We start from the raw sequence: 20,240 nt of genomic DNA on the forward strand, positions 1-20,240 counted from the left end.
GCCCCTAGCCAAGCTGTTCCAGTATATCTACAACACTGGCATCTACCCAGCAATGTGGAAAGTTGCCCAGGTATGTCCTATACACAAGAAGCAGGACAAATCCAACCCGGCCAATTACCGCCTTATTAGTCTACTCTCAATCGTCAGTAAAGTAATGGAAGGTGTCGTCAAAAGTGCTATCAAGCGGCACTTGCTTAGCAATAACCTGCTCAGTGGCATTCAGTTTGGGTTCCGCCAGGGCCACTCAGCTCCTGACTTCATTGCAGCCTTGGTTCAAACATGGACAAAAGAGCTGAACTCCAGAGGCGAGATGACAGTTACTGCCCTTGACATAAAGGCAGCATTTGACCGAGTATGGCATCAAGGAGCCCGAGCAAAACTGAAGTCAATGAGAATCAGGGAGCAAAACTGTCCGCTGTTTAGAGTCATACCTAGCACAAAGGAAGATGGTAGTGGTTGTTGGAGGTCAATCATCTCAGCTCCAGGTCATCACTGCAGGTGTTCCTCAGGGTAGCGTCCTAGGCCCAACCATCTTCAGCTGCTTCATCAATGGCCTTCCTTCAATCATAAGGTCAGACGTGGGGATGTTCACTGATGATTGTGCAATGTTCAGCACCATTCACGACTCCTCAGATACTGAAACATTCCGTATAGAAATGCAGCAAGACCTGGACAATATCCAGACTTTGGCTGATAAGTGGCAAGTAATATTCACGCCACACAAGTGCCAGGCAATGACCATCTCCAACAGGAGAGAATCTAACCATCTCCTCTTGACATTCAATGGCATTATGATCGTTGAATCCTCCACTTTCAACCTCCTAGGGGTTATCATTGACCAGAAACTAAACTGGAGTAGCCATATAAATACCATGGCTACAATAGCAGGTCAAAGGCTAGGAATCCTGAGGCGAGTAACTCACTCCTGACTCCCCAAAGCCTGTCCACCATCTACAAGGCACAAGTCAGGAGTGTGATGGAATACTCTCCACTTGCCTGGATGAGTGCAGCTCCAACAACACTTAAGAAGCTCGACACCATCCAGGACAAAGCAGCCCGCTTGATTGGCACTCCATCTACAAACATTCACTCCCTCCACCACTGACGCACTGTGGCAGCAGTGTGTACCATCTATAAGATGCACTGCAGCAACTCAGCAAGGCTCCTTGTACAACACCTTCCAAACCCATGACCTATACCAACAGAAGGACAAGGGCAGCCGATGTATAGGGACACCACTACCTGCAAGTTGCCATCCAAGCCACATACCATCCTGACATGGAACTATATCACTGTTCATTCACTGTTGCTGGGTCAGAATCCTGGAACTCTCTTCCTAACAGCACTGTAGGTGTACCAAAACCAGATGGACAGCAGCGGTTCAAGAAGGCCACTTTTTCAAGGGCATGTAGGGATGGGCAATAAATGCTGGCCTAACCAGCAACGTCCACATCCCCAAGAATAAATAAAAGACCCAGAAAATAATTGGAACCACATATCTTCCTAGAATAACAGCAGCATGAATTATTGATATCCTTCGACAGGGCTAAATTGTGGCAAGTCGAAGAGACTTAGTAGTTGGCAGGAAAAAAGACAGAGGCGCAAGGGGAGAGCCAACTGTGCAACAGCCCCAACAAACAAATTTCTCTGCAGCACCTGTGGAAGAGCCTGTTACTCCAGAATTGGCCTTTATAGCCACTCCAGGCGCTGCTTCACAAACCACTGACCACCTCCAGGCGCGTATCCATTGTCTCTCGAGATAAGGAGGCCCAAAAGAAAAAGAACACCCACAAACAGGCGGAAAGCCTTCCTCAGGAGTATGATTGTAGCTCCCTCAGCCACTGACCCTCCCGCTTGTTCCACAGCCGCACTCGGGGGTTGGGCTTTAACCGAGCGGCCTCACTGTAAGTAATCGGGGTCCGGGCTCCCACCGCAGCATTTTATATCGGGGCTAGGACTGGATCAAATCCGGATATTCCTCCGGAGAAGAGCTCATCTCACAACACTCGGGGCCGGATCCCGACCTCTGTCACCCCGGGGCCCAGGCCCCGGGCTCTCTCACCCCGGTGCCCGGGTCCTGGCCGCTGGGCGGGCCCGGAGTGACGGGTTCAGTCCACGGCCCCTCGCTGTGTGCCGTGTCGAATCTTACTTGTCCGCGCCCGGCCAGTTTGTTTACTTCAGGAGCGCCGAGGCGACCGCTGGAGGCCTTGTTGTCCCCGGTAACTAACCACCACACAGTAACTAACTGCTGACCGGTAACTAACAGCTGTCTCTAGTAACTAACTGTTACTCGGTGACAAACTGCCACTCAGTAACTAACCACTGCCCAGTAAGTAATCCACTATTGCTCAATAACAAACTGCTGACCTTGGTAACTAACTATCACTCTAACTAACTGCTGTCCTTTAACCTACTATCGCTTAGTAATGAATTGCTGCCGGGTAACCAACTCAGCCATTATTAATGTTAGCTCAGTCATTAAATTAAAAGCAAAATACTGCAGATACTGGAAATCTGAAATAAAAACAAAGTGCTGGAAATACTCACCAGGTCAGGCATCATCTGTGGAGAGAGAAGCAGAGTTAATGTTTCAAGTCTGTGACCGTTCATCAGAACTGGCAAAGGTTAGAAAAGAATTAGGTTTTAAGCAAGTGAAGGTTGGGGATTGGTGGGGAAGAGAATAAAAGGGAAGGTGTGTGATAGGGCAGAGAGCAGGTTAGATTAAATAACAAAGCTGTCATGGGTCAAATGCAAAAAGTGTGAATGCTTGTGGTGAAAGACAAAGCATTAGTTCAGAGAGAGTGTTAATGGCAGAATAATGAGCAGCTCTGTCTACATGAAAGACAAGCATATGGTTAAAAAATAAAATAATAAAAAGTAGAAAAATATTTTTAAAAAGGCCAGTCATGCTCTGAAATGATTGACCTCAATGTTCAGTCCGCAAGGCTGTAGAGTGCTTAATGGAAATATCAGGTGTTTGCGTTGATGTTCACTGGAACACTGCAGCAGGCCAAGGACAGAAATGTGGGCATGAGAGCAGGGTGTGTGTGTTGAAATGGCAAGCAACCGGAAGCTTGGGGTCATGCTTTTGGACTGAGCGGAGGTATTCTGCAAAGTGGTCACCTGCGTTTGGTCTTCCTAGTTAGAGGTGACTGCATTGTGAGCAGTGAATACAGTATACTAAATTGAAAGAAGTACAAGTAAACTGCTGTGTCATGCAGACCCCCCACCTGCCAAGAATGAGGCACATTAATTTTGTCATATGAACATTGATTTTAAACTGTTGCTGGAGTGAAGAAAGGATTTGTTAAAACAATCACCAGACACTTGGTTGGAAGGACATTTGCATACTAACAGACAGTTCTTGTGGAGCCAAAGGACTATTCCCTGGTGCATTTAACCCACAATAAACTTTGATCACCAGACATTGTAGGCAAGGAAGCGCATTCCAGGTCCTGCTAAGATGCTACAATCCACAGAGCCAGGACTGGTTAGACCAGTTGGTCACATGACTGGCTGGTCCAGGTTTTTTGAATTGTGCCACAGAGAAAGAATTCAGAAGGCAGTTTGAAACTGAAGCTGAAAGAAGCAAGTCTCTCTCCTGTCTGCTCCTATCTCTTTCTCACAAGCCTCTGGACCCGCTGAGGACACATGAACCTCAAGAGAGAAAAGTCTCCTACATCAAACAAGGTTTGAGAAGAATACTGGGCCCCAACAAAAAGCAAGACCTACCTACAATTAAAGACTCTACAGCGAGCTCGAAGAACAGTAACCAAAACCATCTTCAGATATTGCCTCAAACTTTTCCACTTTATTTCTTCTGCTCTTTTCTGTCTCTATCTGCACGTGTGTAGCACGTATGCATGCTAGCATGGGTGTGTCGCGTATCCGTAGGCGTTAACTGAATTAGTATTTAAGTTTAATAAATTTCAACCTTTCCTCTTTAAACCTAAGTAAGCCTGTTTGGCAGGTTTCGTTGCCTTATAATTGGAAAGCAGTGAACAAGGATTCACTAAGGGGGAGCTAAAAAAACAGTGTGTTTAAAATAAAACCCTGTTATGGTAAGATCAGGTGAAGGCTGAGAGGGACCCTAAACCCCTTTCTCACTGAGTTGTAACAGCTGCTTCACCTGGAAGGAGTGTTTGGGGCCTTGGATGGTGAGGAGAGAGGAGGTTAAAAGGCAGGTATTACACCTCCTGCGATTGCATGGGAAGATGCTGTGTGAAGGGGATGAGGTTTTGGGGGTGATGGAGTGGACCAGGGTGTCACAGAGGAAACGATCCCTTCAGAATGCTGACAAGGGAGGGGAAGGGAAGGTGCGTTTGGTGGTGGTTCATGCTGTAGGTGGCAGAAATGGTGGTGGATGATCCTTTGGATGTGGAGACTGGTGTGGTGGAAAGTGAGGACAAGGGGAACCCTGTCACAGTTCTGGGAGGGAGGGCAAGGGGTGAGGGCAGAAGTGCGAGAAATAGTTTGGACATGATTGAGGGCCCTGTCAACCACTGTGGGGGGAATCCTCAGTTGAGGAAAAAGGAAGACATATCAGAAGTGCTGTTGTGTAAGGTTGCATCATCAGAACAGATGTGTTGGAGATGGAGAAACTGGGAGAATGGAATGGAGTCATTACAGGAAACAGGGTGTGAGGAAGTGTAGTCAAGGTAGCCGGGGGAGTCGGTGGACATATAGTGAATATTAGTAGACAGCCTATCCACAGAGATAGAGACAGAGAAGTCGAAAAGAAGGGAAGTGTCGGAGATAGACCATGTAAAGATGAGAGAACGGTGGAAATTGGGAGCAAAGTTGATGAAGTATTCCAGTTCAGGACAGGAGCAGAAAGTGGCACCGATACAGTCATCAATGTACCAGAAAAAGAGGTGAGGGAGGGAGCCTGAGTAGGAATGGTCGACATATCCTACAAAAAGACAGGCATAACTAGGACTCATGCGGGTACCCGTAGCAACGCCTTTTATTTGAAGGAAGAGAGTGGAGCTGAAGGAGAACCCCACGCCCCCGCCCCGCTCGCTGCCCCCCACTTCACTTGCTTAAAACCTAATTCTTTTCTAACCTTTGTCAGTTCTGATGAAAGGTCACAGACCTGAAACATTAACTCTGCTTCTCTCTCCACAGATGCTGCCTGACCTGCTGAGTATTTCCAGCACTTTCTGTTTTTATTATCGCTCAGTAATTAACTACTGCCTGGTAACTAACTATTCCAAGATCAATAACCACCACTTAGTAACTATCTCTTGATAATTAACTCGCGCTGACCGCTATGTCCCAGGTTGTGTACTGTTGCCGCTAGAGCAATCGCTGTCTCTGGTCACAAACACCACTGCGGACACATTTACTTTATTTTTTATATTGCAGCCACTGTGGTTGATATCTGTATTTTTAAGAGTTAGACCTATCAATGGCTATACTTCGCAGAATCGCAGAATTGTTACAGCGCAGATGGAGGCCATTCGGCCCATTGTGTCCGCACAGGCTCTCCAAAACAGCAATTCACTCAGTTCCATTTCCCCGCCTTCTCCCTGTAACCCTGCACATTCTTCCCTTCCATATAACAGTCTGATTCCCTTTTGAATGCTTCAGTTGAACCTGCTTCCGCCGCACTACAAGGCAGTGCATTCCAGACCTTATCCACTGGCTGTGTGAAAAAGTTTTTCCTCATGTCACTTTTGCTTCTCTTACCCATTACTTTAAATCTGTGCCCTCTTATTCTCAATCCTTTCACGAGTGGGAACAGTTTCTCTCTATCTGCTCTGTTCAGACCCCTCATGATTTTGAATACCTCTATCAAATCATTTCTCAGCCTTCTGTTCTCCAAGGAAAACAGTCCTAACTTCTCCAATCTATCTTCATAACTGAAATTCCTCATCCCTGGAACCATTCTTGTGAATCTGTACTCCAATGCCCTCACGTCTTTCCTCAAGTGCGGCACCCAGAACTGGGCACAATACTCCAGCTGAGGCCGAACTAGTGTTTATACAAGTTCAACATAAACATAGAAAATAGGTGCAGAAGTAGACCATTCGGCCCTTTGAGCCTTCTCCACCATTCATTATGATCATGGCTGATCATCCAACTCAGTAGCCTGTTCCCACTTTCACCCCATACCCTTTGATCCCTTTAGACCTAAGAGCTATATCTAACTCCTTCTTGAAAACATACAATGTTTTGGCCTCAACTGCTTTCTGTGGTAGCAAATTCCACAGGCTTACCATACTATGGGTGAATAAATTTCTCCTCATCTCAGTTCTGAAAGGTTTACCCCGTATCCTTAGACTATGACCCCTGGTTCTGGACTCCCCCACCATCGGGAACATCCTTCCTGCATCTACCCTGTCAAGTCCTGTTAGAATTTTAATAGGTTTCTATGAGATTCCCCCCTCACTGTTCTGAACTCCAGCGAATATAATCCTGACTCAATCTCTCCTCATACGTCAGTCCCGCCATCCCAGGGATCAATCTGGTAAACCTTTGCTGCACTCCCTCTACAGCAAGAACATCCTTCCTCAGATAAGGAGACCAAAACTGCACACAATATTCCAGGTGTGGCCTCACCAAGGCCCTGTATAATTGCAGCAAGACATCCATGCTCCTGTACTCGAATCCTCTCGCTATGAAGGCCAACATACCATTTGCCTTTTTTACCGCCTGTTAGACCTGCATGTTTACCTTCAGTGACTGGTGTACGAGAACACCCAGGTCTCGCTGCATATTCCCCTCTTTCAGTTTATAGCCGTTCAGATAATAATCTGCCTTCCTGTTTTTGCTACCAAAATAAGACCTACCACTTTGACCAAGCTTTTGGTCATCTGACCTAATAGCTCCTTATGTGGCTCTGTATCATTTTCTGTTTTATAATATTCTGTAAAGCGCCTTGCGTCATTTTATTATGTTAAAAGATACTATATACATATAAATTGTTGTTGTTTTCAACTGTGGCTGGCTGAGCTTCCCGGGTCTTGGGAAACCCAAAGGCTGCAGCGAGGTGAAGATTGCCTCAAGAGCACTCCGTGAGGGGCTTGGGGAAGCACTCCTGCTCCTCCTGGCCCTCCTTCCGGGATCAGAGGCTGACATCTGGGCAGGGAACCTGTCAGGCTCAAAAGTCTTGTGGAGAAACCCAGAATTCTGGGTTTCCTGTGTGCTGCCGGACCCCTACCCTGCATAGAATGTATAATTGCCAACCCTACAGGATTGCCCTGGTGTTTTCAGGATTTAAAGATTAATCTCCAATACATTGTTGGAAACCAGGCTGGAAATTAATCATAGGGGAGTTGATGTTTTTTGAACACTTTTGTTCATAAAAATTTTGGAATGGAGGGGAAAAATGTTGTTTGACAGTCAAGAATCATTCATTTGGGTATCAATGTAACTGCTTTCCACTTGTTGTTGGAAGGAGGTCGTAGAGTGATACAGCACTGAAACAGGCCCTTTGGCCCACCAAGTCTGTGCTGGCCATCAACCACCCATTTACACTAATCCTACATTAATCCCATATTCCCTACCACATCCCCACTTTCCCTCAATTCTCCTACCACCTACCTACACTAGGGGTAATTTACAATGGCCAATTTACCTATCAACCTGCAAGTCTTTGGCTGTGGGAGGAAACTGGAGTACCTGGCAGAAACCCACGCAGTCACAGGGAGAGCTTGCAAACTCCACACAGACAGTATCCAGAACCGAACCTGGGTCGCTGGAGCTGCGAGGCTGCGGTGCTAACCACTGTGCCACCCTGAGGTTGGATATATTGGGCGACCAATATCAAGAGAGTGAGGGCGAGGTGGTTGGAGGTGGAAGGTCGTGTGATGAACCCTCCTAGAATACAATCAGAGTTGGGAACCCAATAGTACAGAAGGAGGCTGTTCAGCCCATCGTGCCTGTGACAGCTCTTTGAAAGAGCTATCTGATTAGAATCACTCCCCTGCTTTTTCCCCATAGCCATGCAATTTTTAACTTTTCAAGTACCTCGCCAATTCGCTTTTGTATCTCCTTCCACCACCCTTTCAGGCACTGCATTCCAGATATTATCATTCACCGTGTAAAAAAAAACTTCTCTTCATTTCCCCCGTCCCCCCACCAGCCCCCCATCCCTCCATCTGGTTCTTTTGCTAATTGTCTTAAATCTATTCTTTGGTTACTGAATCTCCTGTCAGTGGAAACTGTTTCTCACTATCTCTTCTAGAAAAACACCTTATAATTTTGAACAACTCTATCAAATCTTCTGTTAGACCTTTCTGCTCTAAGGGCAATTCCAGCTTGTCTAGTCTCTCCACATAACTGAAGTTCCTCATCCCTGGTATCATTCTAGTAAATCTCCTCTGCATCCTCTTTAACACTTCAATATCCTTCATAAAGTGTAGTGCCCACAATTGGACACAGTACTCCTGCTGAGGCCTAACCAATGATTTATAGAGGGCTAGCATAACTTCCTTGCTTTACTCCATGCTTCTATTTATAAATTCAAGGATCTCGCATGCTCTTTTGACAGCCTTATCAACTCCTGCCACCTTCAAAGATTGTGAAGTATGTGAACGCCTTGTCTCCTAGCTGGCCTTTGGCTTCTCATCTGCACATTATGCATGGCCATCTTTAGCTGTTCTGCTTTTTAAAAGTTATTTGTAATTATGTCCAGTAAAAGGTCTCAGGCAAAGTTCCATATGACGAAATTAATATTTTTCCATTTGGCATGTGGGTTTTCCGTCACAATAAAAAGAAATGGTGAAGTATTCTACAGGCACATAAATAACCAAAGGAAAATTAAGATAGCGATAGGGCCACTAAGGAAATACGTGATAAACTCACAGGTAATGACAATGAAATGGCAGAAATATTAAATAATTACCTTGCCCTGGTATTTACCGGGGCAACTGACATTTCAGATTTAAAAAATCAAGACATTTAAGATGGAAAGGAGAGAGATAATTGATAAACTAATCAAACTTAGCGAGGGTAAACTCCTGTTCCAGATGGATTGCCTACACACATATGAAAATAAGTTAGGGAAGAATTAGCAGAGGCACTATTACATATATATAAAAATTCATTCGAAAAGGAAATTGTGCCAGAGCACTGGCTGGCAGCTAATGTATTTAAAAAGGGAGATAGAGTAAGTCTAGGGAACTATAAACAAATTAGCTTCATGGCAGGGTAGGGAAAAAAATTGAATCCTTACTCAAAGATGTAATAGAAAACACCTAGAAACTGAATTTGGGGGTACAGACACAAATCACTAGAAGTAGTGACAGATTTTTAAACCCATTAAAAAGGCAAACAAAGAACTAGTGTTCATTTTTAGATGGGTAGAATTGAAAAGCAGAGAAGTTCTATTAAACGTGTACAATCTTGGTCAGACCACACAGAGCATTGTGTACAGGTGTGGCCTCCATATTATAGACAGGATATACAGGCAGTGGAGAAGGTGCAATAAAGTTCTATTAGATTGATAACAGAACTGGGAGGAAAGGTTGAACAGGCTGGGAATGCTTTCTCTAGAAAAGAGAAGACCAAGGGATGAGCATAGATGTTTCCACTTGCCGGCAAGACTGGCCCATAATTATGATAGTCACTAATACATCCAATAGGAAATTCAGCAGAAATTTACCCAGGCAATGGTTAGGATGTGGAACTCGTCATCACAAGGAGTAGTTGAGTCAACCAGAATAGATTTATTAAGGGGAAGCTAGACAAACGCATGAGGGAAAAAGGATAGAAGGATGTGTTGGTGGTGTTAGATGAAGAGAGGGAGAGGAGGCTCGTGTGGGGCATGGACCAATTGGACTGAATGGCCTACTTCTGTGCTCTAAATACTACATAATACTACACAACTATGTAATAACAGATAACAATGCTCATGTTTATACACCATCTATTGTGGTGAAACATCTCAAAAGTGCTTCACAGACAACAAATTATTTTGGAATGCAGTAATTATTATTGTGTAGTCAAAACCTTTAGAAAGAAGCATTAATTCAGCCTTGAGAGATCCGACCCCAAAAGTAGTGACAACCATGTGACTAGAGACGTGAATAGGGATTGCTTAATGGACAATAATAGCTTCATGGAAATTTCAAATATCCTGCTTGGACATATTGAGAAGACTGTAAGAAGACTCTAATCTACTGTTACTCAATATAAATTATTTTGGAAAAACAGATATGAGGCTGCTGTTGAACCATTGAATTACTGCTCACGACAAATTGTCAGATACCTTTTCCTTGAAATGCTCTACTGGTTGATTATTGAAAAGATAATCCTTCCATGAGGAAATAATTGCAGCTAAATCTTGTTGCTAGGGTTACTGGCTTTGTGGGTGACATTCTGTTTCAGAGAGTCAAGTTTCATGCATTTGATTGTCTCCTAATTAGACGAAAGCAAAAATTCAAGCTGACCTCCAGTCACTAGGATAATTAGCAGACAAAGACAGGCTGCACGTTAAATGTTGAAAATGAGTATTTCAGGAAAAGAAATCAAGGAATGACTAACTTCGTGTGTGCTTTATTTTAATAGAATGACGTCTTTATCTAGATTGTAAATTTTGACCTGCTAGATAACATTTGAGCACCAAAATTTTCAAGCAAAAATGTTATTGAGACTGTATTTAGTCAGAATTTTTATTAAAAATTAAATGATTGTTCCATAATTCAGAAAAAGTTATAACTGCATTTGAATTTTCAGATCAATGTCATTCAAAATGACTTAAATACTATAAATGACAATGAATATAATTATATCTTACAGATAATAGACCTAAATTAAATTGGTGTTTTTTAAAGGTCTCTGTGATAAGTATGATAATATGATTTCCCTAAAACTTCCCTTTGAGAAACCTGCAGGAACAGAAGAACATTTTCTGAAGTTCCACAAACTTTAGGATGATCATCTGCTTGGTTCTACTTTCTCATGTTGTATTTCACACTGTTGCTTATCTTTTTCCCTTACAACTTTTTAAAAATTCTTTCACAGGATGTGGGCAGCATTTGTTGCCTATCTCTAATTGTCCTTAACAACTGAGTGGCTTGCTAGGCCATTTCAGAGGGCAGTTAAGACACATGTAGGCCAACAGATTTCCTTCCCTAAAGGGCATTAGTGATGGGTTTTTATGACAATTAATGACAGTTTCATAGCACCATTACTGAGACTAGATTTTTGTTAATTAAGTTAATTTATCAATTAACTTTCACCAGCTGCTCTAGTGGGATTTGAAACTATGTTCAAACCAATGTTGGGATCTCAGCCTACTAGCTCTGTGACATTACCACTATGCCACCATCTCCCCCAATTTAGTTTAATTCTCTGGAAACTCCGAGCTATAACTGTCACTGACGTGGTTTTAAAAGTACAGGTAATTAATAATTCTGAGGTTAATTGTGATTTTAATTGCAAAGCAAATTTAGCAAGGTAAAGAGAATTACTGAAAACACTTTGAACTAACTATGGGGTTCATTTAATGCTAGAGCAGTTTAGAAACATTATTGAGCCCTGAGATAAGATTACTCAGAGAATAACTGATTCCCAGAAGTGATTGCCAGACAGTATCATCCAGGATTTGAAATTTGAGGGGTTTGTAATTTAGCTGATTCCTGAGATGAGATTCCCATGTGCGTATTAACGAATGGACTGGAATTGATGAAGCCAGTGAGTTTTCATTTCTGAGTTTTTACCTCAGTGGCAGGTGTCATTGGGGTCATAGATGGCTAGGATTCTGCATGTGGCTGATTTGCAGTGATGCTCTCCCTGATGTGTAAACAATTGTGTGTTAATCACTGCATATTTATTGAGTCTAAATTTGTGGCTCCTTTTGTTCCTCAACTATGTACTATAACTTTTTATTCATAGAAACATAGAAAATAGGAGCAGGAATAGGTCATTCGGCCCTTTGAGCCTACTCCGCCATTCATTATGATCATGGCTGATCATCCAACTCAGTAGCCTGTTCCGGCTTTCGCCCCATACCCTTTGATCCCTTTAGATCCAAGAGCTATATCTAACTCCTTCTTGAAAACATACAGTGCTTTGGCCTCAACTGCTTTCTGTGGTAGCGAATTCCACAGGCTCACCACTCTCTGGGTGAAGAAATTTCTCCTCATCTCAGTCCTGAAAAGTTTACCCCATATCCTTAGACTATGGCCCCTGGTTCTGGATACACCCACCATCGGGAACATTCTTCCTGCATCGACCCTGTCAAGTCCTGTTAGAATTGTATAGGTTTCTATGAGATCCCCCCTCACTCTTCTGAACTCCAGCGAATATAATCCTATCTGACTCAACCTCTCCTCATATGTCAGTCCCGCCATCCTAGGAATCAGTCTGATAAACCTTCGTTGCACTCCCTCTACAGCAAGAACATCCTTCCTCAGATAAGGAGACCAAAACTGCAAACAATATTCCAGGTGTGGCCTCACCAAGGCCCTGTATAATTGCAGCAAGACATCCCTGCTTCTGTACTCGAATCCTCTCACTATGAAGGCCAATGTACCATTTGCCTTTTTTACCGCCTGTTGCACCTGCATGTTTACCTTCAGCGACTGGTGTACGAGAACACCCAGGTCTCACTGCATATTCCCCTCTCTCAGTTTATAACCATTCAGATAATAATCTGCCTTCCTGTTTTTGCTACCAAAGTGGATAACCTCACATTTATCCACATTATACTGCATCTGCCGCGCATTAGCCCACTCACTCAACTTGTCCAAATCACCCTGAAGCCTCTCTGCATCCTCCTCACAACTCACCCTCTCACCCGATTTTGTGTCATCTGCAAATTTGGAGATATTACATTTAGTACTCTCATCTAAATCATTCATGTATATTGTGAATAGCTGGGATCCTAGCACCGATCCCTGCGGTACCCCACTAGTCACTGTCTGCCATTCAGAAAAAGACCCATTTATCCCTACTCTTTGTTTCCTGTCTGCCAACCAATTTTCTATCCATCGCAATACACTACCTCCAATCCCATGCACTTTAATTTTACATGCTAATCTCTTATGTGGAACTTTGTTGAAAGCCTTCTGAAAGTCCAAATAAACCACATCCACTGGCTCCCCCTCATCAACTCTACTAGTTACATCCTCGAAGAATTCTAGTAGATTTGCCAAGCATGATTTCCCTTTTGTAAATCCGTGCTGACTCTGCCCAATTCTACCACTGTTCTCTAAGTGCTCTGCTATAAAATCTTTGATAATGGACTCTAGAATTTTCCCCACTACTGACGTCAGGCTGACTGGTCTATCATTTCCTGCTTTCTCTCTACCTCCCTTTTTAAACAGTGGGGTTACATTAGCTACCCTCCAATCTGTAGGAACTGTTCCAGAGTCTATAGAATATTGGAAGATAACCACCAATGCATCCACTATTTCTAGGGCCACTTCCTTAAGTACTCTGGGATGCATACCATCAGGCCCTGGGGATTTATCGGCCTTCAATCCCATCAATTTCCCCAACACCATTTCTCTAGTAATACTGATTTCTTTCAGTTCCTCTCTCTCACTAAGCCCTATGTTCCCCAACATTTCTGGTATGATATTTGTGTCCTCCTTTGTGAAGACAGAACCAAAGTATGCATTTAGTTGGTCAGCCATTTCTTTATTCCCCATAATAAATTCCCCTGTTTCTGACTGTAAGGAACCTACATTTGTCTTCACCAATCTTTTTCTCTTCACATACCTATAGAAACTTTTACAGTCAGTTTTTATGTTCCCTGCAAGCTTGCTCCCGTACTCTATTTTCCCCTTCTTAATCAATCCCTTGGTCCTCCTATGCTGAATTCTAAACTGCTCCCAATCCTCAGGTCTGCATTCAACATGTGCGCTTGATGCTTCTCACAAGTGAGGACTGTAACTTTTAACATGAAATGCATAACATCATGCAGCGCAGTATATACAAAGTGTGCCAGAAGTGGGGTTGCGATTAGAGTGAAAGGAAAGTCATTTGCATTTATATAGCCCCTTTCAAAACCAATTAAGTACTTTTGAATTATAGTCACTGTTGTAATGTAGGAAAAGAGGCACAGCAATGTCCCACAAACAGCATTAACATAAATGACCAGATAATCTGTTTGTTCATTGTTGGTTGAGGGATACATATTGGCCAGGACATTAGGAGAACTCCCCTGGTCTTCTTTGAATTGTGCCATGGGGTCTTTAATGGCCTCCTGAGAGAGCAGACAGGACCACGGTTTGATGTTTCATCCAAAATACAGCACCTCTGATAGTGCAGCATTCCCTCAGTATTGCCTGAATTATACTTAATTCTCTGTGGTGAGGCTTGAATTCATGACGTTCTGACTTAGGCAAGAGTGAAACAAAACATTCACATAATGTACCCACATCAGTAGCACAGCCTTATCTTCCCTGTGATGTTTTATACAACCGCACACACTCACTGAGCTTCACCCCAGACGAACCCCTCCCAAAAATAAATTAGAACAAATGCACTGCCTGAGAGTGTGATGGAGGTAGATTCAATTGTGGCTTTTAGAAGGGAATTGGATAATTACCGGAAGAGAAAAGATTTGCAGGGCTATGGGGAAAAGGCAGGGGAGTGGGACCAGCAGACAGCCAGCATAGACATGATGGGCCGAATGGCTGCCTTCTGTGCTGTGATCATTTCATGCTTCCAGGAAATTATGCTGAACTACAATGTCTGATTCTGCAATTATATCATTCTTTTGGAGCTCCTTCAAAAAACAATATCCTAAAGACATGCAGCTGCATTAATAGACTGTATATCAGGCTTGCCACCCTCCAGGATTGTCCTGAAGTCTCCAGGATTTACAGATTGAACACTTTAGTTTGTTAGTTCTAAAAAAAATATTGGAGATGGGGAAAAAGTGCTGTTTAGGCAGGATGGCTGGAGGCAGAGGGTCATGTCATGAAACTTCCAGGAATATGTCCAACCAAAGTTGGAAATCCTAATCAGGGGCAGGTTTATAGTCTGCAGCATTCATGAGTTATGCAGCAAGCCCAGAAAGGTTAGTTTATTTCCATAAACCACTTATTCTCTATATATCCTTTATGTAACTTGCCACCTGTTATCTGCTATTTTATGTAATTGTTTAAAAAATCTACATGAAAAGCAAGGATGACTACTGACAAAAACACTAAAGAAAACTTGGAAATCTTCAATGTGAAGTGCTGGTCGATGCCAGCCAGACGTTGGCTTGTCGTAGTAAAGTTATTAACAAAAACACATACACTGGGAGATTTAGTGATCTGGTGAGACAGGGCCATCTCTCAGCTTTAATTTAAACGAAACATCATCAGGTAATACATAACCAGTGTTATATCCAGTAACAGAATAAAATGTGTATGAATCTAGCAGCAATCTGCTATGTTCATTATGTGTCTATGCCACCTTTCCTGGAAGCCACTGTATCTAGTTATGCTGTGGCAGTCATAGAATCATTATGGCACAGAAGGAGACCATTCGGCCCATCGAGTCCATGCTGGAGTTTTGGGTTAGGATTTGTGCAGTTAAGATGTCTTTAGTGAAAATACTTCTCAATTATACAGTCACTATAAATAATGTACATGTATTGGGATCTTTATTAAACTCCTTGCCCCCTTGAGGAAATGTTTTGTCTCATTTTGCAATTAGGTACATATCCTTCACATGGTTGATAGATGGCCCTGCCTCACCTCTCTGCTAAACTAACAAATATACTTCAGTACTGCTAGTATGTTAAAGAAAAAAATTTCATGTATATAGCACCATTCACAAGTTCAGGACATTGCAAAGCATTTTATAGCCAATGAAGTGCTTTTAAAGGGTGTGCAATGTTGTAATGTTACAAGAACACTACTTGTAACTGTATGAGTTTGAATTCTCAAAGCTCTTGTATTCAGAAATAAATTGTATACAATATTAAACTCACAGATTTTAATCAGTTCTGCAATGTTTTCTCAAATTTACATATTCCCATCATTATATTATATTTAACATGTGGTTCATGAATTATTTAAAATCTGGAATTTATCTAATAATTTTAGCAATTTTTGTAATTAAGTAAATTTCTATGAGTTTAACAAGATTTTATATTGTATTATTAATGGTAATGCCAAGCATTTTTAATATCTGTCTTCTTCTTCTTTGGCCTCCTTATCTCGAGAGACAATGGGTAAGCGCCTGGAGGTGGTCAGTGGTGTGTGGAGCAGCGCCTGGAGTGGCTATAAAGGCCAATTCTAGAGTGACAGGCTCTTCCACAGGTGCTGCAGAAAAATTTGATTGTCGGGGCTGTTACACAGTTGGCTCTTCCCTTGCGCTTCTGTCTTTTTTCCTGCCAACTGCTAAGTCTCTTCGACTCGCCACACTTTAGCCCCGCCTTTATGGCTGTCCGCCAGCTCTGGCGAACGCTGGCAACTGACTCCCACGACTTGTGATCAATGTCACAGGATTTCATGTCGCATTTGCAGACGTCTTTAAAGCGGAGACATGGACGGCCAATGGGTCTGATACCAGTGGCGAGCTCGCTGTACAATGTGTCTTTGGGGATCCTGCCATCTTCCATGTGGCTCACATGGCCAAGCCATGTATTACTGTAGATATTTACATTTTATTTCATTTCACAATTATATACATTTCTTTATAATGGTTAATAGATGACTGCTTCACATCACCTCTAAACAAACAAATATGCTCTCTCTGTTCTGATGAGGGGTCACTGACCTAAAACGTTAACTCTGTTTCTCTCTCCACAGATGCTGCCAGACCTGCTGAGTATTTCCAGCATTTCTTGTTTGTGCTCTCTCTCTGTTACTGGTTTCACATGTGCATGCTACAGCACGAAAGCACACTTTTGAAATTTCCATGCTTTATCTGGTTTAATTATATATTTTTAGTGGCTACCTTTATTTAATATACATTTACTACAGAAAAATATCTGTGCTGTGTTATGGATAAAATACTGCAAGGACAATGTTATATTTTCCTTCTACTGGTATTCTAGCAGTGGATTATAATATTGTGATTTACCTGTTGTAATATGATCTCAATAGGCTGATTGCTGTGCAATGGAAAATGCATTCAGCCTTTGGTTAAAAGGGACTGCAATATATTATACAGTATAAGAGGTTATTCAGTGCAATTCAACCACTTTTGCTACAACTTTAGACATTTCGTTTTCCAGTGCAGCCTTTGGTTAGTATAGACTTTCAATTACGTTAGCTATTTGCTAAGTAGTTTTATTATTCACAAACTGAGGAGAAGGACCAGACCTCCACAGTAGAGAACACCATCAAGCTTGAAATGAGCAAGTGAGAAGTAGTAGTGGTTAGATGACACCAAGCTTGGGTTTTAAAAGCTTTGGGATTTTATGATAAAGAATTCCACAGTTCTCATATCTTAGGAAAAATGAAAAAGTAGAAAATAATATAATGAATCTTGATTTCAATACAGTACGAGTTGATTGATTTTGGTTATTTGCCATTCAGAGAGTTTAATGATGCTTTCATTTTATAGTAACTGTAATTTAGAACAGCTTTCTGTCTTTTGTTTTAGTTTAAGAACATATGCCCTTATCTGAAGGTCAGGATGTCCAGGCTGATTTATACAGGTGTACGTCATCTGATGCATAGACTTTTTCACAGACATGTATGCGATCAATCTTTAATTCCAATGAACAGGAATGTTGATTTAACATTTTAAAAAACGTTCCCTTTTACTAAACATGCGAAGTCAATGCTCACCACACCTAGCTCACTTGTTGGCGAAAAAAACATTGTTCTTCTGGGTGCTCCTGGTGCAGGGAAGACAACTGTAGCAATGTTTGTAGGTCAGATTACAGGCCTTCCTGTGATAGATATTAATGAGGTACTTGAAAAGACATGGCACGTGAGTGTGGCTCAGAAGTTGCAGGAGGTTGGTGATGAACTATTTTTGCAAGAGGAGGGAGAAACCCTTCAGAAGTTTTCATCAGCTAGAAGTGTTATTTCTCTTACTGGGTCCAATCCTATGCATCCCCGCAGTATGTACCACGTGAAGCAGAATGGAATAGTTGTTTACCTTGACGTACCTCTTGAAGATATACTGGAAAGACTTGAAGGGATGAAGGTAGATCATATTGTTGGGCTGAGGCCTGGTGTTTCAATGCTAGAAATGCTTCAGTACAGACAACAGTTTTACCACCAGTGGTATGATGTACGTGTCCTCTGTCAGGCTGGTGACACAGCAGAAGCAGTTGCTGAGAAGATACTTGATGCTGTAAAGAGGTATCAAAACTCTAATTCTGGAGTATTTATTTCCACAAGAAGTATAGCTAAAGACTCTGAATTCATGCGAGCTCCTAGCTTCTTCACTGATGTTGTTATCGAAGGCCTGGCTTTAGATGGCGGTCTCTACGTGCCTGCGGATCGGCTTCCTAAATTGACTGCTGGGGAGTGGCAAAGATTGGCTGAAGCTCCTTACACTGAACGGGCACAAGTCCTGCTGGAGAAGTGCATCCATCCCATTGATGTGCCAGCTGTTAACCTGCGAGAAATGGTGGCAAGAGCGTATGGACAGAACTTTTCTTGTAACAAGATAGCACCAGTCAGACATTTGAGTGGCAGTCAGTTTCTTCTTGAATTGTTTCATGGGCCCACAGCTTCCTTCAAGGACTTTGCTTTGCAGATGTTGCCACAACTATTTGCATACTGCATGCCTAGAACTTGCAATTATCTAATTCTAGTGGCGACATCTGGGGATACAGGGAGTGCTGTTCTGGATGGTTTCCTTCGCCTCAGTGATACTGACAAACAAAGAATCTCAATTCTCACATTCTTCCCTGAAGAGGGAATTAGCCAGATTCAGAAGGCACAGATGATTAGTTACGAAGCAGAAAATGTAAAGACTGTAGGTGTCAAGACTAACTTTGATTTCTGTCAGACAACTGTAAAACAAATATTCACAAATTCCGACTACACGGGCTTCCTGACAGTTGAGTATGGGACAGCTTTGAGTACTGCAAACTCAATAAACTGGGCTTGTCTGCTGCCACAGGTAGTCTATCATGCCTGTAGCTATCTTGACCTTATCAACCAAGGTGTAATTACCTTTGGAGATCCAGTTGATGTTTGCATTCCCACAGGTAATTTTAGCAACATATTGGCAGCAGTATATGCAAAATGTATGGGGATTCCAATACGAAAATTTATTTGTGCTTCAAATCAAAATAACACCCTGACTGATTTCATAAGGACAGGCAAATATGATTTGAGGCATAGAAATGTAACCGCTTCTTTGTCTCCAGCATTAGATATTCTTAAGTCCTCCAACATTGAGCGATATTTACACCTTGTTGCACATGGTGATGGGCAGCTGGTGAGGGAGCTGTTTTCCCAGCTGGAAGAACAGTGCCACTTTCAGGTGCCAAACACTTTATTGGAGAGAATTCAACATAGCTTTATGTCAGACTGGTGTTCGGAGGAGGAGTGCCTGGATGCTATCTACTCTGTTTACAGGTCCACAGGTTACATTCTGGACACGCACACAGCGGTGGCAAAAGTGGTAGCGGATCGTCAGCATGACCAGACCTGTCCTGTTATTATTGCATCAACAGCTCATCCTTGCAAGTCTGCAGCTGCTGTGCTACAGGCTTTGAGGATTAAAGAAATTCGTCAGCACCCAATTGATCAGCTCCAGATGTTGAACTCTCTAAATTCCTTGCCTTCTGTTCACAAAGCTGTGCTGGGGAGACTTGGGAAGGTTCACACCCAGAAGAGACAAGTCTGTCCAGCAGATCAAAGTGACATTATGGATAATATAGAAAGATTTATTCAACAGAAATTCATGAGTGTTGTTTAAATTGTATATGCTTTGATATTAACCTGTAAATTCTCAACTCATCATGATCTAAGGTTGAGGAATGATGCGTTGAAAGCTGCTTGCATGTTTTCTGCTAGATTTTAAAAACACAGATTTATTGTATGTCCTGCTGGAGCACATTCAAGTGTAATCATGTTATATATTGGTTGTAACCTTTAAAGCTCCTCCATTCACTGTGTAACATCTTTATTGTTACCAGATTATAAAAGAACAAGTATTCCAACAAAGAAGGAAGCAGTGTGGATCTGGTTCTGGAAAATTAAGTGGGGCAAGTGGAGGGTGTTACAGTAGGAGATCATGTAGCTAACAGTAACTACAGCATAATGCGGTTTAGAGTAATTATGGAAAGAGGCCAGAAAATATTGAAAGTAAAAATGTTCAACTGGGAAAGAGCTAATTTCAGTGACTTACAAAGGGACCTAGCACAGATA

The 20,240-nt window shown here is 42.4% G+C and overlaps 2 protein-coding genes across 11 annotated transcripts in view; one reads left to right on the forward strand and one right to left on the reverse strand.

Moving 5' to 3' along the window:
- The window catches only part of enkur (enkurin, TRPC channel interacting protein), a 366,880-nt gene extending 364,274 nt beyond the window's left edge, over positions 1-2,606 (reverse strand). For 3 of the 9 annotated variants that reach the window (XR_010969132.1, XM_068013894.1, XM_068013863.1), the window contains exon 1: positions 2,150-2,313. The gene's annotated coding sequence lies outside the window, so the exon portion shown is untranslated. The other 6 variants (XM_068013868.1, XM_068013878.1, XM_068013872.1 and 3 more) reach the window with 6 other exon arrangements.
- LOC137348545 (threonine synthase-like 1) lies at positions 1,545-19,982 on the forward strand. 2 transcript variants are annotated; one of them, XM_068013850.1, is made up of 2 exons: positions 1,545-1,904; positions 17,506-19,982. In XM_068013850.1, exon 2 carries the CDS (start codon positions 17,686-17,688, stop codon positions 19,786-19,788), a length of 2,103 nt encoding a protein of 700 aa, XP_067869951.1. In that variant the 5' UTR covers positions 1,545-1,904; positions 17,506-17,685; the 3' UTR covers positions 19,789-19,982. The 2 variants fall into 2 exon arrangements, with proteins under 2 accessions (XP_067869951.1, XP_067869956.1); XM_068013855.1 differs by having other exon boundaries at positions 17,973-19,982.
- Positions 19,983-20,240: the final 258 nt, after the last annotated feature.

This window comes from Heterodontus francisci, chromosome 2, assembly GCF_036365525.1.
Source record: "Heterodontus francisci isolate sHetFra1 chromosome 2, sHetFra1.hap1, whole genome shotgun sequence".
Taxonomy (NCBI): domain Eukaryota; kingdom Metazoa; phylum Chordata; class Chondrichthyes; order Heterodontiformes; family Heterodontidae; genus Heterodontus; species Heterodontus francisci.